This window comes from Lynx rufus, unplaced genomic scaffold (genome assembly GCF_022079265.1).
Source record: "Lynx rufus isolate CCGP_SWC_20201006 ecotype Redwood Valley unplaced genomic scaffold, mLynRuf1.p SCAF_8, whole genome shotgun sequence".
NCBI lineage: Eukaryota > Metazoa > Chordata > Mammalia > Carnivora > Felidae > Lynx > Lynx rufus.
The window spans coordinates 27,817,925-27,842,595 of record NW_025814896.1 but is presented as its reverse complement, the minus strand read 5'-3'; the positions used below and the strand labels follow the sequence as shown (position 1 = coordinate 27,842,595).

General features: G+C 53.8%; 1 protein-coding gene and 1 non-coding gene across 2 annotated transcripts; one reads left to right on the top strand and one right to left on the bottom strand.

The window, feature by feature from the left end:
• Nucleotides 1-1,719: 1,719 nt before the first annotated feature.
• LOC124504460 (U6 spliceosomal RNA) lies at nt 1,720-1,827 on the bottom strand. Its single transcript, XR_006960435.1, has one exon. It is a non-coding gene; the product is annotated as a U6 spliceosomal RNA (small nuclear RNA).
• A 16,605-nt stretch (nt 1,828-18,432) lies between these two features.
• TCF15 (transcription factor 15) lies at nt 18,433-24,355 on the top strand. Its single transcript, XM_047069848.1, has 2 exons — nt 18,433-18,951; nt 23,931-24,355. Exons 1-2 carry the CDS (start codon nt 18,433-18,435, stop codon nt 24,003-24,005), a joined length of 594 nt encoding a protein of 197 aa, XP_046925804.1. The 3' UTR covers nt 24,006-24,355.
• Nucleotides 24,356-24,671: the final 316 nt, after the last annotated feature.

The following is a 24,671-nucleotide window of genomic DNA, read 5'->3' as shown; positions in this document are numbered from 1 at the left end:
GATTCTGCGTCTCCCTCCCTCTCTCTCTCTCTCTGCCCCTCCCCTGCTCAATCTGTCTCTCTCTCCCTCTCAAAAACAAACATTTAGGGGCGCCTGGGTGGCGCAGTCGGTTAAGCGTCCGACTTCAGCCAGGTCACGATCTCCCGGTCTGTGAGTTCGAGCCCCGCGTCAGGCTCTGGGCTGATGGCTCAGAGCCTGGAGCCTGTTTCCGATTCTGTGTGTCCCTCTCTCTCTGCCCCTCCCCCATTCATGCTCTGTCTCTCTCTGTCCCAAACATAAATAAACGTTGAAAAAAAAAATTAAAAAAAAAAAACAAAAAAAAACATTTAGGGGCGCCTGGGTGGCGCAGTCGGTTAAGCGTCCGACTTCAGCCAGGTCACGACTCGTGGTCCGTGAGTTCGAGCCCCGCGTCAGGCTCTGGGCTGATGGCTCAGAGCCTGGAGCCTGTTTCCGATTCTGTGTCTCCCTCTTTCTCTGCCCCTCCCCCGTTCATGCTCTGTCTCTCTCTGTCCCAAAAAATAAATAAACGTTGAAAAAAAAAAAAATAAACATTAAAAAAAAATTTTTAAAGACCCATTTTAATGGGCCCCACATGTTCTTCAGTGTGTGAGTCTTCTTGAAGAACACAGCATGTTTGTATGGGTATTGTGGCTTTCTGTGTGTGTATTTTATTTTATTTTACTTTATTTTACTTTATTTTATTTATTTTATTTCATTTTATTTCATTTTATTTCATTTTATTTTATTTTATTTTATTTTATTTTATTTTATTTTATTTTATTTTTGAGAGATAGTGTGAGAGAGCACATGAGCATATGCGTGCACAAGCAGGGGAAGGGCAGTAGGAGAGGGAGAATCCCAAGCAGGCTGTGCACTCAGCTCAGAGCCCACCCTGGGGCTTAATCTCAAGACCGCAAGATCATGACCTGAGCCCAAATCAAGAGTCGGTCGCTTAACTGACTGAAACCATCCAGGCGCCCCTGTGAATGCATGTTAATTTATTTTTGCTCCAATGCTCATTCCCTGTTTAACATCAGTCTGGGTTGTGGCTTGACTTACGACTTCTAGGCGCTAACTAGGACCCCTTGGTTTGCATCCACATGTTTTCCCCTCTACTACCCCAGGAATGGGCGCATGGATAGTCCCTAAGTCTTGGCCACCATATGGCCACTACCCTGACATGTCCTTGTCTGGGATGGCATGAGAATCTTATCTGGACAAAGAGTCAGGGGTTCAATTGCTGGGTGATAGGGTCTGGTTATCTTTTGCACTACAATAAATTACCCTCAGTTCAGAGGCTTTCAACAACACTTTGTTTTACTCATAATTTTGTGGGTCGGGAATCCGGGAAGGGCTTGGCTGGTCTGCATGTCTCTGAACTGTGAGTGTGGTGTCACTGAGACAGCTGGGGTTGGAGGTCCCCTTCCGAGATGGCTGACTTCTTCACTCATGTCTGCAGCCGTGATGCACCTGGTGTTCCCCTCTCTGTCTCTGTGTCCCTCTAATGGTGCCTCATCCTAGAGGACACCTCTCTGTAGCTAGCTAGACTTCCTCACAGCATGGCAGTCTCGGGGGTGGTTAGACTTCCTTCATGGCAGCTGGCTTGTCCCCAAGGGATCCTGCCAAGAAGGAGGAAGTAAAAGCTGCTAGTCTTTTTTTTTCTTCTCTTTCTTTCTTTCTTTCTTTCTCTCTTTCCTTCTTTCTCTCTTTCTTTCTTTTTTTCACACGGAGCGCTTCAGGAATTTGTGTGTCATCCTCGCACCAGGGCCACCCTAATCCTCCCCGGATCGTTTCTTATTTTAGCGTATGTGCTACCGAAGTGAGCACAGAAGCTGCTCGTCTTTTAAGATCTGGGCCCAGAAGCTGTCACAGCATCACTTCTGCCCACAGTATCGGTCAGAGCAGCCACAGAGTGCCCCGAATCAGGGAGTGGGCGCGGGTGCCCAGACCCCACCTGTTGCCGGGGAGACTGTCAGAGAATCGGCGGGCGTCTTTCATACCCTCCGTTACATATTCAGCGTCCCAGCTTGCTCCCCAGATGGCGGCGCCTGCCCCCCCACTTCCGCGGCGCCAGCTCCACATCCCCACCCACACTTGGCCCCAGGCAGCCTGTTCCCCTTCTGCCCGGCAAATCGGCACCCCTGCATCTGGGTCATCTCACGCATGTGCAAGGATAAATGCGGGATGAAGTCCCAGAGGCAGATCCGCTCGGTGAACGGGCACGTGCGCTGGCCATTTCGACAGAAGCCACCCGCTCTTCAGGAGCCCCTGAGCGCCACCGCTCCACGACAGACGGAGACTCTGAGCACGTGTCACCGCCTCTACCCACACCGGGCTGGAGCAGATCACCCTCCCTGGGCTCCCGGCTCTCGCCATGGACCCCACAGTCCATTTCTCCACGCGCAGCCGGAGGAGGTCCCCTGGAGGCCCAGGTCAGATCCTGTGCCCTCCGCTGCTCCGAAACCTCTGATGATCCCCCACATTACTCGGAGTAAAACACTCCTCAGATGGCTCTGAAGCCCTGCGTGTCTGACCCCATGACCCCTCTCACCTGTTCCTTCTGCCTTCCGCCTCTCTGTCCCACCCGGGGCTCCTGGCAAGAGTTTGAACCTTCCAGGCCTTTCCCTTCTCAGGGCCTTTCCCTTCAAGTCCCTCCACCTGGAATGTTCTCTCCCTCTGCATCTCCTACTCCATCTATGCCTCAAACCAAACATCACCCCTCCCCACTCACGCCCCCCCCACCCCCACCCCCAACCCCGCAGGAGTAGATCGAGTTGTATATCCACATCGGAAGGGCAGGGCCGAAGGATGTGATGGGGTTTGCTGGCTGCAAACCCTCCACAGCAGCCCAGCACCCTTCATTTAGTGGGGTCTCTGCAAATACATCTTGATTATCTGTGGAATTCAGTCACCATACCAAGGCGCCCCCCCCCCCAGCGATGTCCAGACCCCAGTAACAGGAAATAACCCAAACGCACTGCCAGACTCCCGTCCCTTAAAGTTCATGCTTCCCCTGCTCAAGAGCCTTCAAAGATTTCCCATTACCTTGCGCAGTACGTCTCAAACTGGAACCCGAGACCTTTTCACACAGGGCTAAGTGTTTCCCCAGATTTCTGAAAAGAAGTTCCTGGGTGAGATTTTCTTGGGACAACGTTAAGTTGTCCCCTTCTCCATTTTTCTAAACTTACTGGCATATGGACTCCCACTTAACAACAACAAAAACCCACTAAGGAATAAAAGGTGTCTCACAAACCAGTAGGTTCACTGGTTGCGGTTTCTACCCGTGTAATGAGACTCATCGCAGCTCAGGGCCAATAAACATTCCAACTGATAACCTGAACCAGGTTATTTCTCCTGGCTGAGCCTCAGTTTACCTATTGGTGGGATGAAGATAGTAACCCTCTTCCATATGATCTGCTTGCTAAGTGCCAGGCACAGCACCAGGCCCTGGGCACATTTTAACTCACTCGATCCTCACGGCCGCTGTAAGAGGCCAAGGTTATTATAATTCTACTTCCTCAGAAAAGGAAACTGAGGCATAGAGCAATTGGCGTATCTAAGTTTCTACAGCTTGGGAGAGGCAGGGCCTGGATTTGAACTCCCCACACACCCACTCCCAGGCTGGCCTCAAGGCCTGATATTCACTCCTTTGGAATATTTTAGGGAATAAGTGTGCTCATGGGGATGGCCTTGCTGGAGGCAATGGGCGGAGGTGACCTTGTGCGTGGGAGTCTATGACCAAAGTGAAATGTAGGGGGCTGAAGTTGTGCTCCGTGGAGCCCACGGTCACGGTCCCCTCCGGGCTCCCAGATGGCTTCTCAGTAACTTTTTACTCCCTATCATTATTAGAATGATTACCGTCAAGAGATGCCTGGGTGACTCAGTTGTTTAAGTGTCTGACTCTTGGTTCAGTTCATGGGATCGAGCCCCGCATTGGGCTCCATGCTGACAATGCGAGAGCCTGCTTAAGATTCTCTCTTCTCTCCCTCTCTCTGTCCCTCCCCTGCTTATGCTGTCTCTCTCTCTCTCTCTCGCAAAATAAATAAACAAACTTCGAAAAAAAAAAAAAGAATTATTATTAGGGCGCCTGGGTGGCTCATTCGGTTCAGCGACTTCAGCTCGGGTCATGATCTCACAGCTCGTGAGTTCGAGCCCCACGTGGGGCTCTGTGCCGACAGCTCAGAGCCTGAAGCCTGCTTCGGATTCTGAGTCTCCCTCTCTCTCTGCCCCTCCTCCCCCCCACGCGCGCTCTGTCGTCTCTCTCTCAAAAATAAACATTAAAAAACATTAAAAAAAGAATCACCATGAATAAAAGCAAACAACTCTTGCACGTTTACTGAGTGCTAAGAATCTCCTTTGCATTTTGAATCTTTCAACAGCCCTAGCACATTCAGCCCATTTTGCAAGCCATGAGACTGAGCCTGCTGGCAGAGCTAGGGTTTGTTCCTTGGGCCTTTACCCCCTCCTGGGTCCGTGGAGCACTTCTGTTTACCAAGGACTTCCATGCCATTATCTCATTCAGCTTCACGGCCCTGCCTTGAAATCCGTCCTCCTATCATTCCCATTTTGCTGACGAGAAAACTGAGGTGCCGCGCGTGCTGCTCAGGGCCACACACAGTTCTTTGCAACAAACCTGCCCCGCCTCACCTCCCCCAGCAGCATCCAGGGGGTCACAGATGGAAGGGGCCCGATTTTATAGCACAGGAAGGAGCGAGTCAAGGCCTCAGGGGCAGTGGGCAGGGTTCTCGGGCAGATGCCCTGAGATCCTGGTTACCGGAAGTGCCTGGAGGCACTCAAGACCAAGGAGGAGCCGCCCCACGTTTGTATCTTCAAAGCCTCGCCCTCTGACTCTCCCATCCTCAGGGTGCCCCAGGGGAGGTGGGGGGAAGGGCAGCAAGCTGTCACTTTCACGGAATGTCCTTTAGCCCCGGTGCACTGGCTCCACCCGGCCTCTCCACCCCTGCTCTTCCCTGACCCCCATCTGCCTCCCCACCTGGACGGCCCCATGTCTGGGCTCCTGCAGCTCATTCATTCAGCAAACCATCACTGAGTGTCAGATGCTATTTTAGGCCCCAGGGATACATTCAAGAATAAACAGTGATCCCTGCCCTGTAGTGTTGATAGTCAACGGCAGGGAAGAGACAGTAAATATTAAATACACCAAGTAAAGTATATAGGATGTTAGACAGGTAGAAGGACCATGGCAAAATAAAAAATAAAGTAAGGCAAGTGGTTTGGGAATGAGGAGAACTCAGAGGGTTCAATAGGGCGGGCCTTCACTGAGAAGGTGACATCTGAGCAGAGACTTGAACAACATGAGGCGGTGAACCAAGCGATACCTAGAGGAAGAGCGCTCCAGGTAGTGGAGTGCTGTCCACAGCAAGTGCAAGTGTCCTGAGGCAGAGGGTCCGGTGTATGAAGAGTAACAAGACCAGTGTGGCTGGAGAGGAGTCGGTAAAGGAAGAGGGTGGGAGACAGGACGGAGGAGGAAAAGGGTGGGGGACAGGGCAGATCACACGTGGCTCATCATAAAGATCTGGCTTTTTACTCTGAGTGAACTGGAAGCCAAGGGAAGGTTTGGTGCCGAAGAGGGACACTGTCTGCTCTGTGCCTTACAGGACGCGCCTGACTGCTGTGTCAAGAACACACTGCCGGGGGTGGCGCCTGGGTGGCTCAGTCGGTTAAGCGTCCGACTTCAGCTCAGGTGACGATCTCGCGGTCTGTGAGTTCGAGCCCCGCATCGGGCTCTGGGCTGATGGCTCAGAGCCTGGAGGCTGCTTCAGATTCTGTGTCTCCCTCTCTCTGCCCCTCCCCTGTTCATGCTCTGTCTCTCTCTGTCTCAAAAATAAATAAGCATTAAAAAAAAATTTTTTTTTTTAAAAAAGAACACACTGCCGGGGAACCAGGGTGGGAAATAGAAAGTTCAAGGAGCCCTGGGAGGAGACCACTGCAATAACCGTGGTAAGAAACCCCAAAACTCAGTGGCTTCATGCAACCACCGTTTTAGGGTGCTCGTGACCAAGCATGGTGGGGATGGCTAGTCTCTGGTCCCTGGTGTCTCCGTTGGGAGACTCGAAGCCTGGATGTGAATCGACAGCTGAGGGCTGGAATCACTTGGAGGCCCCTGGACCAGGACCGCAAGCGGGACCTCCCCGGGTGACCTGGGCTTCCTCACAGGATGGCGGTCTCAGAGCACTTGGACTTCTTCCAAACTCAGGGCTCCAAGAACAGGTGTTCCAGTGAACAAGGTGAGGCTGCATCACTGCATCACCCTTTATGACTCCGCCTCGGATGTCACCTAGATTCTGCCATGTTTCCTTCGTGAACGCAAGTCTCAAGCCCCCCCAGACTCAAGTGGAAGGCGCAGTGGACCCCACCTCTCAATGGGGCCATGTTCTAAAACTGCTACGAGCACTTAAAATCTTCAAGGCAAATAGAAAGTTCCCCTTGTTGGCAGGAGGCACAGGGAAGAACTAGAAATGGCAGTGGTCACCCAGGACTCACAGCCCAGGAACCAAAACCGTTACCTCTCAGGCGCACGGGCAGCCAGAGAGGAGCCCTAATCTGGCTTGGCTAGTCAGGGCAGGCTTCCTGGAGGAGGTGACGGCACAAAGTGAGTCTTAAAGAGTGAGGGATCAACCAAGAGAAATGGGAGAGGGCAACCGAGGACAAGGAGAGTAGGGGCACTCACACTGGGAGGCTGGAGAGGGGGGTTGGGGCACTGACTGTCTGGGCTTCAATCCTGTCCTGCCCCTTCTCGTGGGCAACATTGGGCAGGCCGCCTTGCCTCTCCGAGCCTCAGTTTACGGTAAAACAGGAGTGATAATAATTGCACTGTCTTCAGGGGGAGGAAATGCGTGCAAAGTGCTGGCCCGCTAGATAGAAAAACCCCTCAAACTGTCCGCTCTGCCTGGGAAATCCTCAGGTTCCCTGGGTTCTCCGATGAGGAAACAGGCAGAGATTTTGCCCAACACCAAGTATAGAACCGGGGACGACCTGAATCACACCCTATTGACCTGCCACAGCCTGACCCCTCCGTGTCTACACTCACTCCTCACCCCCCAAGTTCACTTGGGGGAGGAGGTGTCCTTCTTCCTTGTACATGCCCTCATCCGAGAAATCTTGCGAGGCCTCCAGAGGGGATCCCTTGACCCAGAGGTGGAGCCTTGAAGACGGGAGCGGTCTCTGCCCTGATAAGGGCTTCCCCGCCCCCCACCCCCCACCTCCCACCTCCCACCCCTGCATTCTCCACGTCCCCCCGTTCAGCATGAGTTCCGGTAGATTTTATGGGCCGGCCACAGCAGACAAATGGAGAAGAAAAACATCCCTCTGGAGCTCTGCTCCCCTCTCAAAATCTGATTTCCGCTCAGCCGGAAGGAGGTTGGGCTGCTTTAACCCTCTGTGGGAGGGGACCACGGGGTCTGATTCAAGACCTTCCTAGCTCCCTGCCTTCCAACGACACAGACTCTTTCCTTCCCTAATGGCTCTTACTCTGCGCCTCCCCAACCCTGCCCAGGGTTCACCCTCCCCCCTCCCTCTCTAGAACTGCCTCAAAGACCCCAGATCCCAGGTTAGGGTCATCAGCAAAGCGTCCACTTACTGTGAGCATGTGATACACCAAGCGTCTTATAAACATGGGCCCTGGAGCAGTCTGGAACAGAGTGGGAAAGAACATGCGTGGGAGACTCAGACAGAAAGGGGGTCCAGCTTTGTCTGGTCTCGTTTGTCAGATTTGGGGCAAAGTCCTTAACCTGGCTGGGTTCGAGCTTCCTCATCTATAAAATGGGCTTAATAATAGGATCTATCTCATAAGGACTGTTGTGAGGAGTCGATGAAAATAGGCATGTCACGTGTTCAGTATGCAACCCTCATAAATGATGGTTGATGTCATTGCTACGACCCCCTCCCTTTGCAAACCATCATCACCCCCACTCCCCAAATGAGAAAAGCAAGGCTCTTGGGATACACCGTATCTGCTCAGTGTCTCACTTCCTCCAGTTATCATTAATCAGGACCACAAGTCCTGAATGGATTAAATAATACTGTCAATCCTTATGTTTTCATGTCTATTTACTTTGAGAGAGAGAGGGAGAGTGTGCATGTCTGTGCACGCATGCACGGGAGAGGCAGAGAGAGAAAGAGAGAGAGAGAGAGAGAAAAGGAGAGAGGGAATCCAAAGCAGGCTCTGCGTGGACAGCACAGAGCCCCACGTGGGCCTCGATCCCGAGAACCGTGATATCATGACCTGAGCCGAAATCAAGAGTCGGTCGCCTCACCCACTGACCCATCCAGGCGCCCCACTGTCCACAAGTCCTTATTATTCAAAGAGTCCACACTAACGAATTTGCCTCCTCTCTAAAATGTACTTGCAACCCTGGGGCGCCTGGGTGGCTCAGTCGGTTGAGTGTCCGACTTCAGCTCAGGTCATGATCTCGCCATCTGTGAGTTCGAGCCCCGCGTCGGGCTCTGTGCTGACAGCTCGGAGCCTGGAGCCTGCTTCGGGTTCTGTGTCTCCCTCGCTCTCTGCCCCTCCCCCACTCGTGCTCTGTCTCAGAAATAAATAAACATTAAAAAAAAATTTTTTTTTTTTTTAAATCAACTACTCTCAGGCTTTTGGTGCTCTTAGGTGTGAGGATATTCCAGAGGCACTGGAGTGAGCTGCAGTCACCGTTAGTATTGCTGTGGGACAAATTACCCCACCACTTGGTGTCTTAAAACAACCATTTTCTTATGCTCACAGATTCTGTAATTCAGGTTTTGTAATAACGGGCACAGCAGGGAAGGCTTGTCTCTGCTTCCTGATGGCTGAGGCTTCAACTGGAAAGACTCGACAGCTGGGGCTAGAATCATACAAAGGCATCTTTACTCACATATCTGTCCCCTGGGCTGGGAGGACTGGAAGAACAGTACAACTCATCAGAAGCATCTCCATGTGGCCTGGGCTTCCTCTCAGCGTGGTAGTCTCCGGGCATTTGAACTTGCTCCAAGGCAACTCTGAGCTCCAGGCAAGAGGGTTCCAGTGAACCGGGCAGAAGCTGCATCACCTTTTATGACCCAGCTTCAGAAGTCACAGGGGGGTCACTTCTGCCAAATTCAAGTGGTCAATGCAGCCACAAGCCTGCCCAGACTCAAAGGGGAAAGGACATAGACCCCCCCCACCCCTTGATGGGGAGAATGGAGGTCATGTTTGTAAACCACTGGAGCTATTAATACAGACTTAAGAGAATTAGAGACTCAGGGGCACCTGGGTGGCTCATCAGTTAAGCGTCCGACTTCGCCTCAGGTCATGATCTCACGGTTCGTGGGTTCGAGCCCCATATGGGGCTCTCAGCTGTCAGTACAGAGCCTGCTTCGGATCCTGGATCCTCTGTCCCCCTTTCCCCGCCCCCCTGCTCCTCCCTGCTCTTTCTCTTTCTCTCTCAAAAATGAATAAACATTAAAAAAAGAAAAGAAAATTAGAGATTCAGGTCCAACTCTTGACCTGCTAGTCTCCTAGCCGGGCCATCTTGGGCAAATTGGTCAGTTCCTCGGAGCCCTGATGTCCTTTTCTGTAACGTGATGGCAATTACAGCGTCCAGCTTCTACCATGGAGAAGATGAAATGAAACAATGTATCTGGCACAGAGGGCACCGTAGATGGTGGTGTTACAGATATCATTCATGTTGAGACCCAGATGTGTTGATTATGTATTTGGCTGCATGTAACGGAAACCCAATAGACTAGCTTCACCAAATAGGAATTTTTTTTAACTTTTCAAGAGTTTAGGGACTAGTGTGGCTTCTCAAAGAAATCATCAAGGACTCAGGGGCCCTCTGGATTTCCATTCTGCCATTCTTAGCATGTGACTTTTGTCCTCATGGCACCACGTTGGCTGCTATAGCTCCAAACATTGCGTCTCCATTCCAGGCAGGAAGAGGCTGAAGGTTAAGGGGCAAACCTTCCTGGGAGACTCTGTAATTTCATTTGGGAAAATGGGTCTTTCCCTGGGAGCTTCTCTCTTTAGCTCATTGGCCACAACGAGCCACATGGCCGTCCCTTGCTGCAAGGAAGGCTGAGAAAGGGAATGTTTATAACTAGACCCACGGCTGCCCAGGACAAATCGGGGTTCTGTTGATGGCAGTGGGGAGGGGCTGGATATTGTGTGTAGATAACAGTGTCTGCACGTCAATCTCAGAGAGCAACCTACAAATGGCTCTGCTGTGCCAGCATCACCACTGACCACGGAGGATAGACCAAAACACATCTTCATCATGGGGTCTCTTATTTAAGGCAGCTGAGACCCCCTAAGCTTGATCCGGGAAGCCTTTCCAGACTGCTCTAGGTCCCTGATCTTGTTCTTCTCTAAAATCTTACTGTCTGGGCTGAGCTAGTAAATCTGGAATGGGGGTGGGGGGGAGTATGATCTGATGTCAGAGTTCTCCCGGGGGCCACTCCCCCAGCCTGCGCACACCCCTCCCCCACTATCTAGCTTGCAGAGGGGAAGAGAAATGCCCAAGGGCACGATCGGCAGCTGAGTTCAGGATGGGCCCCGGGCCCCTGACACCTGGCCTTGAGGATTTCAGCAGGCCGCCTTGAATTTTCAAAAGACTCCTTCAATAGTGGTTTCCTTGAGCATCCTCTTGCTCTTCTGCGGGATCTCGGTGACCGTCACCTGGCACAGGTGTTAGGGCCAACCTGAGCCCGGTAGGTGGCCTGGGAGGGCTGAACTATTGAGCACTTCCTTCAATGTCATGGTCTTGGAGCACCGCCCAACATTTCTTTGGAGGGATGGAGCTGAGGGAGGGCACGCATCGCTATCTCAGCTTCCCTTCGGTAATTGAGCAACTCCATGCTGGCCCCAAACTTGCATCCCCTACTCAACAAAATCAGAGTACGGCAGCTAACGGGCCCTTTCTCCCTAGAGCAGAGTTCTGTAAGCATCTAAGCTTCAACTACCCCCAGAGTGGGGCTCTTCCCACCTCATTCTCACCACAAGCAACTTATCAGACAATTCCTGTCCACTCCCTAAGCTGTGTGACCTCAGGCAAGTTACTTAACCTCTCTGTTCCTTAATCTACCCCTCTGTGAAATGGGAATATTAACAGTACTTAGCGGGTCGTGATCTCGCAGCCCATGCTGGGCTCCGTGCTGGGCATGCTGGGCTCCACACTGGGCATGCTCAACTCCTGCTTAGGATTTTCTCTCTCTCCCTCTCTCTCTGCCCCCTCCCCCACTCACACACCTGGTGCTCTCGCTCTCAAGAAAAAAAAAAGTACTTAACTCATGGGGCTGTTCTGAGGGTTAAATGAGAAAATGCACTCAAGTGCTTAGAAGAGTATCTGGCATGTAACAATCCCTCAATAATAATAAATTATTGTTGTTATTATTATTATTATTATTTCCATTTTCATTGCACTTTCCCCTCATAGAAGTGCCAGGAAACACATTTTTTTCTCCCAACATGTAACATTTCCAATGATGTTTTAGTGTCCCTTAGAGAGTAGGGCTCTGGGGAAATGCCTGGAAGTCCGCTTCTTAACCCAGCAGTGCCCGGTAACCAATGCCCCCTACTCACTACCACCTTGCTCCTATCAGACATGCTCTCAAGAAAGGGTAGGGTAATACCCACTCACACTAAGGTGGACATCACTGATAACAGCCTGGAGAAATGTCTACAGTCTCTATCAGGTAACTGATGTGGGGTGAGGGTACGGGTTTGGGTGGGAGGGTCTGTGGTCACATAAGCCTAGAAAATGCAGATTGGATTGCAGCCCGATGCGTTGATTTGCTGCAGGATTTCTCAGCACCTTTAACATGTGGGAAGCGCTACAGTTCTCTAGAAGGGGGATGCCAAATGTAGCTTCCCAGACTTTTAAATCATGGAAAGCTGGGCACCTTCCAGAACACTAGCTGCCAGGAGTTCACTCTTGAAAAACGACGGCCTGGAGGGTCCTTGAAGGAGTGAGCTCTAGCGGTGGAATCGAAGGCACCAGCCCCACGTGACGGAGGTCAAGGGCGCTTTCTCATTAGCCTGAACAGCGCGACAGAAGAAAACAAAACCTGGCATCTCCGTGGCTGGATGCTTAGTACGTGCCGAGTACTGACCTGGGTCTTGGGGGAAATTGCTATCAAGCCACCTTCTGCTTGCCTCACTTAACTGATCGTGTGACCTTGAGAAAGCACCTTGTAAAGATGAAATAATGGCAACAGTGCTCGTACAGCACATGTCGGGTGCCAGGACGGTCCCGCTTCCTCCTCCCAACCACGCTCTGCAGGCAGGCTCTATGACGATCCCTGTTTTACAGATGAGGAAACTGAGGCACAGAGACACCCGGTAAAATTTTCAAGACCATACAGCTGGTAAGTGGCAGAGGTAAACCCAACCCACCAGGCTCCCCAGTCTGCAAACTTAACCATCCGACGCTGTGTTAACTCCAGAGATAACACCTACGGCAGACTTTGCTAGTTGTTACCCGATAGCTGGTCTTTTCTTCTCTGCTAATTAGAAACCCCACGTCCGGCCAAATGGGTGGCTGCCTGCAATGAAGACTACATTTCCCAGCCTCCTTTGCAGTTAACCTATGGGCAAATACAAGATCTGGTCAATGGGACAAACGCAGAAGTGAGGTTGTAACTCCCAGACAGGTGTCCCCAAAGGGTGGAGTGTGCCCTTCCTCCTTCGTTTCTTTCTCCTTTTTTTCTGGTTGGAAAGCAGACAGAATGGCCCCTGCAGCCACTTGGGTCCATGAGACAACTTAGAGAGCGGAAGCCACATTCGACGGAGCAAAAAGATAGACAGAGCCTGGGTCCCTGACGCCATCTGCTTTAGCCGTGTAAGGTTGCATGACCAAAGACACTAAACTTAGGGACTCACAACACCAATAATTATTTATTGTCTCTGTCTTTGCCTTTCTGTATTATCTTGGCTATTTTTTGCAGTTCCTTTAGCTCAGGAATTCAGGACCCACATCCAAGGAGGCTTACTCACACGGCTGGCAAATTGGTGTCACCTGTAGGCTGGGGACCTTGGTCCCTCCCTACGTGGGCCTCTCCACAGGACAACTTGAGTGTCCTCATCACAGGGTGGCTGCTGTCCCCAGAGTGAGTGATTCAAGAGATCAAGGCAGAAGCTCAGTGCTTTCATCAGCTAGGCAGAAGGCACACACTATCACTTCTGCCAGACCCTTTGGGCACACAAGTCAGATGTGATTCAGTGCGGGAGGGTCTACACAAGGGGGCAAATAGCAGGAGACTAGGATCACTGGGGGCTATCTTAGGGGCTGGATATACCACAGCACAGAACACCAGACCTGCAAATGCCTTGAATATGAGAGAGAAATATATTCTTATCTTGCCTGACTGAACTTAAGATGGCAAGTAATAGGGGCACCTGGGTGGCTCAGTCGGTTGAGCGACCGATTTCGGCTCGGGTCATGATCTCACGGTCCGTGAGTTCGAGCCCCGCGTTGGGCTCTGTGCTGACAGCTCGGAGCCTGGAGCCTGCTTCGGATTCTGTGTTGCCCTCTCTCTCTGCCCCTCCCCCGTTCATGCTCTGTCTCTGTCTCTCAAAAATGAATAAACATTAAAAAAAAATTTATAAAACTAAACATACTCTTTTTTTTAATTTTTTAATGTTTATTTATTTTTGAGAGAGAGAGAGAGAGAGACAGAGTGTGAACAGGGGAGGAGCAGAGGGATAGGGAGACAGAATCTGAAGCAGGCTCCAGGCTCCGAGCCATCAGCACAGAGCCCGATGCGGGGCTCAAACCCACAAGCCGCGAGATCATGACCCGAGCCGAAGTCGGACGCTCAACCGACTGAGCCACCTAGGCGCCCCAAAACATACTCTTATCATACAATCCGGCCCCTTGGTAGTTACCCAAAGGAGTCGAAAACTCATGTTTAGTCAAAAACCTGCACACAATGCTTATAGCGGCCTTATTCATAATTGCCAAACTTTGGAAAAACCAAGATGTCTTCCGTAGGTGGATGGGCAAGTAAGTTGTGATACATCCAGACAATGGAATATTATTCAACGCTTAAAAAAATGCGTTATCAAGCCGTGAAAAGACGTGGAAGGAACATAAGTGGATATTTCTAAGTGAAAGAGTCAACCTGAAAAGGCTACGTACTGTATAATTCCCACTATATGACATTCTGGAAAAGGCAACAGTACGGAGACAATCCAAGGATCAGTGGTTGCAGGGGAGGGGTGTAGACGAACAGGCAGGGTACCGAGGATTTTTAGGGCAGTGAAAATAGTCGGTAAGATACCATAATGATGGTATGATGACAACATCATTATAAACATTTGTCCAAATCCACAGAATGTACAACACCAGGAGTGAATCCTAAGGTAAACTGCAGACTCCGAGTGAAAATGAAGTGACAATGTAGATTCATCGATTGTAACAAACGTGCCACTCTGGTGAGTGGTGTTGATATTGGGGAGGCTATTCATGTGGTGGGGCAAAGGGAATATGGGAAGTCTCTGTACCTTCTCAATTCTGTTGTAAACCTAATACTGCTCTTTTAAAAAAAAAAAAGAAGAAGTCTTTAAGGGGCGCCTGGGTGGCTCAGTCGGTCCGACTTCGGCTCAGGTCATGATCTCGCGGTGAGTTCGAGCCCCACGTCGGGCTCTGTGCTGACAGCTCGGAGCCCGGAGACCGCTTCGGATTCCGGGTCTGCCTCTCTCTCTGCCCCTCCCCCACTCGTGCTCGGTCTCTCTCAAAAATAAGAATAAAATATTAAACATCTTTAAGGAAATGAAGTCTTTGAAAATAGATATGTTAGAGCACGTGTCCTGTGCAGGGAAGGAAAGGAGAATGAGGAATCAGAGACAACAGGAGAGAAATCAAAAGACAGTGTGTGATCAGCATACCAGACTTGCACCAGGTAGAGGAGGAACAGCAAAGCGGGCTTCACCGAGAAGCTGCACTGAACTTTGGCAGAGGAGTAGGGCTGTTGGTAAGATGGAAGGGTTGAGCGCTCCAGGCAGGGAGAAGAGCTGGGGCAAAGGCAGAGCTGGCCTCAGAGAAACTCTGAGTATTTCAGGGGGATCGAAGCCCAAGGTACCCTGGCCAGGAAGGCAGGGGGCCAGCTGCTGCCTCTCAACCCGTAGGACCCTCCTCCTCTTACCCGAGGGGCTCCTACTCAGCCCTTCAGCCTCTGTGTTGCCAGAGAGACCATATGGCCGGGGAAGGGGTCTGACTGAACTGAGCTCCCCTACGGCCCACTGTGTGACCTCAGGCAGGTCACTTTCCACTCTCGGAACGTCAGTTTCTTCATCTGTAAATTGGGAATAATAATGACACCTACCTTGGAAGTTTGTGATCCAGAAGAAGTGAGATGAGCAAAACACAATGTCCTTGCCCCATGACAGTTATATTCCAGTGGAAAGAGACAAATAAATGTGCAGTATGTTCACTGCTGTGTTTCCCAAGAGCTGGAACTATGCCTGGCACATAGTAGGTGCTCAATTAATATGTGCAGATGAATGAATGAAAGCGGTAACAAATGCTATGGAGAGAAGGAGATCAGGATAAGGTGGAGAGGGAGAGCCACAGGGATGTTGGAGGGGGTAGGAGCGGTGAGGGGCGGTGGGGGAGGGGGAGCCCTCCCTTAGGAGGTGAAATTTAAGTGAAGACTTGGAAGGAAGTGAGGGATTAAGCTATGGGGATATCCAGGGATGGGGCATACCAGGCAGAGGTGGGCTCCACAGGTGGTGAGGAGGCCAGTATGGCTGGAGCAGGGGACCAGGAGACAGAGGACAGAGGATGGGAGGAGCTGAGCCCCTTCTGTGTGCGAGCTGAGAATGTGGCAAGGGCCCCATCGCTGCTCCCAGGGGCGAGGCTGAGAACAGAGTCAAAGATGCAGGTCCTGGGTTGCTCCTCTATCTGGGGCCGTCCCCCAGGCCCCCAACAACCTCAGCACAACGTCCTCTCCCGTGTTGAGTGCTCGACATGTGCCAGGCCCCGGCTTTACTGGCATGAACTCACGGAACCATTACCAGCCCTCGGAATGGGTGCTATTGTTATCCCCAGTGTCCAGAGCAGGAAACTGGAGACTCCAAGAGGCAGCTACCCTCGAGCAGGACCCGGGGTTCTTTGATGCTGGAGCCCAGCTTGCGCCTACCACATTGTCCTGGAATTCTTTGTTTACAGCTCGCCTTCCCCTCTTGGCTGCAGAAGGCCCAGCTCAGTCTCATTCATGGTTTTATTTTACTCCCAGGGTCCCTTGTGTCAAAACCTGCCTGCGGAGCGAGTGAATGAATGAGCCTACCAAGTAAGCCCTCCCCGGCTTCCGGGCCCGGTTCATGCCCCCGGTTGGCTTCTCCAACCAGGAGCTGCAATGGGGAGGGGGCTGGACAGAGGAATTTCAAGCTGCCTGACGACTGAGAGCAGAAGAGAGGGGGAGCAGGGGGAGAAAGTGAAAGTGAAGGGAGCCGGGAGCCCCTGTGAGGAGGCGCAGACAGGGAAGGAAATCTCCCGGTAATAACTCATCGGCTCAGGAAGCAGCAGCCTGGCCTGGGGCTGCGTGTGGGACTGGCCCTGTGGGGAGGGGGCCGCACAGGCTCCTTCTCCTCCTCCCCAAAGCCCAGCCTGGCTGGGGTCACGGTCAAATGAGGAGGGGTGGAGGAGCCAGGTGTGAGAACAGAACTTCCCCTGACGGGGGGGGGGGGGGGGGGGGGGGGAGAGGAGGGGGGGAATTTGAGGACTTCAGGGGCGGCTCTTCCAGCAGCCAAGGGAAACCCTCGAGCTCCCCTCCCCCATTCTGGCCTGGGTGAGGGAAGCCAGGAAAGCACAGTGTGGCATCGCCCAGAAAGGAAAACAAGCCCAAAGGCACCTAGGAACCTTTCGTCTTCACTCCCCGTGCCCTGTCCACCACACAGATGCGTTAGGGTTGAAGAAGAAGTTATTTTCAAGGCCAAGCCACACTGGTTGGGCAGGTCCCCAGGATGGAGCTGGGCAGGGGGCACGACATGGGGACCCCACCCACCATCAACAGTAATTCTTCCCAGGGCCCCAGAGAAGAAGAATGTGTCAGGCTGAACAATCTAGGTTTCCCAGGAGGAAGGAAGGCAATGAGGGAAGACAGTAGTGTCTCCCTCCCCCCCACCATGTGTGTGGTGGCATTCCAAAGAGGGAGGGGGGCACGGATGTGGAGCCAGGGTGGGATTGTGGGGAGTGTAGGAAAGCAATTTGCATTTTAAAAAGTTTTTTTTTATGTTTTACTTTAGTTTTTGGGGGGGAGGGGCAGAGAGGGAGAGACACAGAATGCGAAGACAGGCTCTGAGCTGTCAGCACAGAGCCCGATGCGGGGCTCGAACCCACTGACCCCGAGATCATGACCTGAGCTGAAGTTGGCCGCTTAACCAACTTAGCCACCCAGGCGCCCTGGAAAGCAATTTGCATTTTATTGGTGGGGGGGGGTAGTGGGACAGGGGTGATAGTGAAGTCACAGGCTGGGGCTAATGGCTCCACTCACTTCTTGTTAAGACTGAAGGCCAGAGCTCTCTCATCTGTAAATCGGGGTCGGGGGTACCCCCCACAACTTCAGCAAGGAGCAGTAAAGATCAGTAAAGTACTCAGCACAGTGGGTGGCACACAGTAGGACGTCAACCAAAATGTCAATTCCATGAGGGCAGAGTTGGTCACCTCTCTATTCTCAGACCTAAAACCATTCCTGACATAGCAGGGATCCAAGAAATACTTGTTGAATGAATGAATGAATGAATGAATGAAGCTACTGGCGTTTGTGTTGTTTTTGTTTCGCCTTTTTTTTTTTTTTAAGTTTGCTGTTAAGGATGTGACACTGTGGAATCCTTAGTTGGAAAGATTCCAGTGTTTCTCTACGTGTTCTTCGTGGACACCACCCTAATGCAGATTCCTGGGTCCCATTCCAGACCTGCTGAATCAGAACGGGGGGGGACCCAGGAATCTGTCCTGTCAACAGCCCCCCTTCCCCAAGTCTTACACAAACGAAAGTTGCCGAACCGCAGTACTAGAATGTGAAGGCGGGAAAACCCCAGGCTAGTTTCTCTGCAATCCTCTTTCGGAACGAGGAAACTGAAGCCAAGAGAGTCCCCCTGCGGGTCTAGACCGCGGATAAAGGGTCCAGACCTGGGCACACCCACCCCAAACCCCCAGACCCCCCAGCCCCTCGCCCCGCTCGCCGGCGGGGACTGAAGCCTTCAGGGCGGGTCACTTAGCTCGCGGGCTGCTTTCAACCTGGGGAACCGGGGGCGCGGGCGCTTCGCCATTGGCCGGGGCGCGGCGGGCGCCTCCCCATTGGCCAGGGCGGCGGCCTCCGCCCCCGCCGGGGCGGCCTCGTGATTGGCCCCTCCCCGGCTATAAGGCGGGGGCCGGCGGGGCCGTGGGAGCGCGCGGCAGCGCACGGCGGGGCGCGGCAGACGCTGGGACGCGGCGCACGGAGGGACGCGGCCGGGCGCCCATGGCGTTCGCGCTGCTGCGCCCCGTCGGCGCGCACGTGCTGTACCCGGACGTGCGGCTGCTGAGCGAGGACGAGGAGAACCGCAGCGAGAGCGACGCGTCCGACCAGTCGTTCGGCTGCTGCGAGGGCCTGGAGGCGGCGCGGCGCGGCCCGGGCCCCGGGGGCGGGCGGCGGGCGGGCGGCGGCGCGGGCCCCGTGGTGGTGGTGCGACAGCGGCAGGCGGCCAACGCGCGGGAGCGGGACCGCACGCAGAGCGTGAACACGGCCTTCACGGCGCTGCGCACGCTCATCCCCACCGAGCCGGTGGACCGCAAGCTGTCCAAGATCGAGACGCTGCGCCTGGCGTCCAGCTACATCGCGCACCTGGCCAACGTGCTGCTGCTGGGGGACGCGGCCGACGACGGGCAGCCGTGCTTCCGGGCGGCGGGCAGTGCAAAGAGCGCGGTCCCCGCTGCCCCCGACGGCGGCCGCCAGCCGCGCTCCATCTGCACCTTCTGCCTCAGCAACCAGCGCAAAGGGGTGAGTGCGCGGAGCCCCAGGACTGTGGCCGCGGGGCAGGGGTTGGCGGGGGGACGGGGCCTCCTAGGGAGCAGAAGAGGAGCAGGGACCCCAGTTGAAGAGAGGGGGAAGCGACAGGAAATTCGTCGGGGGGCTGGGGGGGGGGGGTGCTGCGCTCCAAGCCCAGGGTTTGGTGTGGATGGAACAGAACCGCTCGCTCAAAGTCCCCCAGACACAAGTGGTGCAGGAAAGCCCAGAGCTCGGGCATTTCTTTGAGAGCAGACATTGCTCATTGAGAGACACCCCTTTCCCTGAAGGTGTGCTGGGGAAAGAGCGTGAGAAAATGGTCACAAAGGCCATCATTTAATGGGCTCTTCCTGTGTGCGAGGTGCGTTCCTCGTCCCCTTTCACCTTCCCAAGAACTCAGCCAGGCAGGTAGTTATTCTGGCCATTTTATCCCTGATGAATATCCGAGGCTGGGGGGGGGGGGTGTGATCCCATGCCCACAGTTACTCACCTGGGAAACTGGGATGCAGGCTCTGTTGCTCGATACGTGCCTGTTGCCCCGAACTACCCTTCCCAGTAAAGTAGTGGTCCCGCATCCTAAGACTTGACCCGAGGGCAGGAGACTGAGAAGCAAAAGGGACGCATACCCCCAGCTAAAACTCTGAGGCAGCCAGCGATGAGCAGGAGTGAAGACGGGGGGTCTCCTGAGGGCACCCCAGCCCCAAATGGGATGGAGTTGTGGGGCAGAGTCATTGTTGAGTCCGCTAGACAGAGGTGGAGACCCACGCGCGCTGGTGCATCCCACGCGCGCTGACAAGGATGAGAGCCAGCCTGGGAGCGGGTGAGGGGGGCTGGGTAGCGGCACAGGTTGCCTGGGGGCTCTCCTGGTTGAAAGCTGGCTCTCCTCCTGCCTGGGCCCCAAGGAGCCCGCTTCATCCCTCATCTTTCCCTCTCGGTCCTGGAGACTGGGAGAGCCCCTGAGGGGCCCACAGCCTTTTGGAAAGTGAAAGGCCGCGAGGGATTGGAGCCAGGCCTCTGAGACCCCCATTCTTCGGTTCTTAACAGCTGCTCTGGGTCCCCCGCTTCACTCTGTTCTGGGGAAGCCTCTGGGTCCTGGCCTCAGACCACCCTCCTCTGACTCATCAGACTCCCAGTCTGGCCGCTCACCCCCATGGCTGCTTCAAATTCCCTGAGTCAGTTTTCTTAGGCTCTGGTTTGTACCCTGCCGCTCCCAGCCGTGGGCCCTGGTCAGCGTTCCAGGCTGGGAGGGGAAGCCAGGTGGGCCTCAGGCCTCCAGATGTGAAGGGCTGGCTGGGCCCACGGTGATGCGCTTCGCCTGTTCATTCAGTTCATCCAGCCTTATCTACCCAACAGTCGCCTTTTGGTGGCCCTGAGAACATTCCCAGAGAAGCAGGTTGTGGGTCCCCACCCATCACAGTCAGGATCTCCCAGTGCAGGGGCAGGGCCAGACCAAGGGCATGGAGACAGGGACGCTGCACTCTCCTGGTGGGGAGGCGGAGCACCAAGGGACTGTCAGAGCCCAGAAGGTGCCCCCAGCCAGGGGCTGAACTCCTGACAGATGCTTGGGAACAGAGACAAGGCTGGTGAGGGGGTAAGGAAAGGTGTTCTAGGGACAGGGCACTTCGAGAGTTGGCATCAGGATGCGTGACGTAGAGAAGGAAAGGGGCAGAGCACAGAGGGGAGGCAGCCTTGTTGGGCACTGATTTCCTGTGCTAAGCACTCTTCACATATTATGGTTAAAGCCCCTCAGTGGCAGTGGGGGAGGGAGGGCCTCTGGTTATCCCCACCTGCCTACCAATGCTGTCGCTGGTTCGGAGACGCCGTCCGTGATGAGGTGAGGGTTCGGATTCAGGCCTGCCTGATTGGGAAGTGGGAAAGGTTAGTCGGGGTGGGGGACTGTAAGGGCAGGCCTCAGGGGAGAGGGTGTGCCTACCATATGCCCCAACACCAACAGCAGGTGGGGGAGTTCTTTCTGCTGGTTTCCACCTATCCCATGGATCCCAGGGACGCTGCCCGGGTCTGCCTGTTTCCCTGCGATCTGTCTACAGGACCAAGAACCTAGCCAAATTTGGCTGCAGAAGCCAGGCTCATCCCTACAGGCTCCCCTGGGATTAGGCGAGAGGGGCGATCCTGGCCAGCTCTGGCCCCTCGAAGGCTCCACTGAAAGAAAGCTGGCTGTCTTGTGGGGCCACTGCAGGGGCTCCCTTCTGAGCTTTGGGGGCCAGACAGCTCCAAGACCCAGAGTCTGCCACTCTCCTCTGAGCCCCTCCCTCCCACATGGCTGAGGTGGGGGTCACCGTGGACCTTCTGTTCTCTGGAGCATCTTTCTGTTTAAGGAGGGGTTTGGTGTGGCCCTCTGTGATGGAAATAGCAAGTAGGAGATGGGAGTGGGGTTCTTGTCCTCCCATTTTCCCTTCTGTCACCTGGGGGTGGAGCTGGATAATATCATCTTGGAAGGCACTCCCCAGTTGGCATAAGCAGCTCGGGAGCTGATGTGGCCCGGCGGGTGGTGGGGCAGGGGGGTACCGTTACCAGGTGATGCTGATAATGATACTTGTGAACATCTATTTAAAAAAATTTTTTTTTAATGTTTATTTTTTGAGAGAGAGAGAGAGAGAGAGCGTGAGCAGGGGAGGGGCAGAAAGAGAGGGAGACACAGAATCCGAAGCAGGCTCCGGGCTCTGAGCTGTCAGCACAGAGCCCGACACGGGACTTGAACTTGTGAACCGCGAGATCACGATCTGAGCGGAAGTCAAGCGCTTACCGGGCTGAGCCAGCCAGGCGCCCCACTTGTGAACACCTATTAAACACTTGGGGTGTGCGTGATGCTGTGCTAAGGGCTTCACCTATAAATACGTATAATCAGTCCTCACAGCACCTCCACGTTTCATGTGGGGAAACAGGCTCAGTGAGGTGAAGGCACCTGCCTGAGGTCTGACAGGTAGTTCGAGGCAGAGCGGGGGTTGAAGCCCAGATCTGTTTCACTCCGGCCCAGCTCCTAACCACCGTGCTTCCCAGAGCCCTGGGCGCTGAGTTCCTAGGGGACAGAGAAGCTGGGGCCTAGTCAGGGCCCTTCTAAGTGCTTTTGGCACTTTGCAAGTCTCCTTCACAGCTGCATTTGCATGACGCTGCATCCTGGGGCGGCAGTAGAATCACTGTGTCCCCACGTCAGAGACAAGACACTGAAGTTCAGGGAGAGGAAGGGTCCCAGCGTTATCATGAGACCAGGGTCTCCTCATGCCTGCCAGACTTGGGGTAGAGGAGTCTCTCCCCCTCCCCCCCCCCAAAAAAAACCCCTCTGCCCGTCCCGAGGAAATAGAGTGAAAGAGTGAGAGGCCAGTGTTTTTACCCCCCAGCACGCTACACCCTCTTCCTCCCCACTCCTGTCCCCCTTTCTCAGCCCCTCCTGCCAGATTTGTGTGAGAAGCCTAAGCCCCAGGCTCTGCTGGGACGGTGGCCTCAGCCCTCAAAATAGCCCTGCCTGTGAATGAACATGTTGTCCCTGGGCCCGGAGAGCCTCGAGGGAGGCTGGGCTCACATCTGGATGGATCTGCCCCAACCTGGGCCCAGGGGCGGAGGGGACAGGGGGCAGAGCTCCCAGATGGTCGGCTGTTTCTCTAGATGGCTGACACAGATGCCTGTCCTGCCATCTCCTCGCCAGGCTTGGTGGGGTGAGCGTTTGCAGTGGGATTTCAGATACCAACGTGTCCTGGAAGCAGAACTGACTGTCGGACAACATGGATTTCTAGCCCGGCTTTTTTACCAACTGGCTGGGTGCCTCTGGGCCAGGCATTCCACGGCGGGAGCCTCAACAGAGGGGTTGCTCTAATGCCCATGACCTCACTGACTTAGAGTGAGGATGAAACCCACGTGTCAGACCTCACAATACCGGGTAGGGACAACCCCCGCAGGGTGAGGGACAGGTGGCTTCGGGGGCTGCCATCATTTGCCCATCTTCCAGTGGGCACCACTGATTCAAGCAGCATTCGTCGGTGCCTGCGCCACACCAGGCTCAGGGCTACAGAGCGAAGGACTTCTCCCTACCACCCCCTGAGCCCCCAGCCTGATGGGGAACAAAAAGAGACCCCGCCGTCCCCTTCTGAGTTTTATCCTGGTAGAATGTCCCCAGAAGTGCCGGGTAGTGGCAGGAAGAGAAGCCCTCCCAGGGAGACAGGACCAGAGAGCACGTTCCTGGTGGAGAGAACACCTTAGGGAGGCCAGAAATCCACAGTCTACTTCTGAAGGTTGATGAGTAAGCCACTGGGTGGACGATGGGGCAGCAGGGAGGATCCACTGTGGGGTTTGTTTGTAAATGTAAAATATTATGATTTAGAATGTATTGGATTAAAAAAAAAGAAGAAGAAACAACAAATTACATGGGGAAGAAATGAAAAAGGTAAAATGTGGGGCGCCTGGGTGGCTCAGTCAGTTGGGTGTCCGACTTCGGCTCAGGTCATGATCTCACGGTCCGTGAGTTCGAGCCCCGCGTCAGGCTCTGTGCTGACAGCTCGGAGCCTGGAGCCTGCTTTGGATTCTGTGTCTCCCTCTCTCTCCGACCCTCCTCTGCTCATGCTCTGTCTCTGTCTCAAAAATAAATGAAAACATTAAAAAAAAAAAAAGGTAAAACGTTACATAGCATTAAAAAAAGAAAAAAAGTCTCCCTCCCATCCATCTTGCCTCTTGCCTCCTCCTCACGAAATTCCTCTCCTCTGAGGAAACCCATTAGCAATTTCCCTTATGCCCTTCTCTCCAGAAATCTCAGCACACAGGAACATCCACTCGGTTCTTGCCTTTGTCCTTGAATGATGTTATCTCTCCAATATTCCCTATCAGTCCTGAGGAGTCTCTTCTGCCTTCTGCTGTGGAGAAGTTTATTGTGCGGCTGTGATTTATTTACGAGGTCCCCTAGTGCTGGACACAGAGGTTAGTTCCAGCGTTCATGGTGACCTGATCGGACTTCTTTCCTCCTGCAGGGTGGCCGTCGTGACCTGGGGGGCAGCTGCTTGAAGGTGAGGGGGGTAGCCCCCCTCCGAGTGCCACGGAGATGAGCCTAGACCCCTATGGCAGCTATTCACGCAGGACCCCGGAGAAGGAGGCCAGAGGGCGGCCGCTGGTTGAACAGGGGAGAAGACCCCAGGAGCCCAACCCAAACCTCTTTCGTGTTGGGACCTGAGGACCACGGTCTGGGCCCATGACCCTGTGGGCAGGCTCCCTGGGACATCTCCACCACACCCCAGAGAGCCACGAGGACCCATGCAGCCAGTCCCAGCCCTAGCTGGTCAGAGACAAGGCAGAACTTTTGGAAAAACAAAGACTGTTGGTGACAGAGGATGTGTGCATATCTGTGAATGAGTGTGTGTGTGTGCGTGTGTGCGCGCATGTGTGAGAGAGAGAGAGAGAGAGAGAGAATTGGTGGGTTTAAAATAAAAAAGTATTTTTAAATAAAAGATATTCCCATCTGAAGAATGGGGGAGGGGGACTCCCAGCAGAGGTCGGAGGTGGCCTCTCCCCTAGACCCTTGACAGAGGCCCAGATGCCGCAGGTGCTCCCCTGTGCCCTGGAGGGTGTGGGGCCGGGGGGACGTCAGGAGGACCCCTCTCCGGAAGTCAGAATGACTAAACTTTCCCCACAGTCTTCGTGAACAGTCACTAGCTGTGTGATGTGGTTGGCAAGAAATGTTAAATGTATTTATTTTTGAATAAGGGATGTATTTA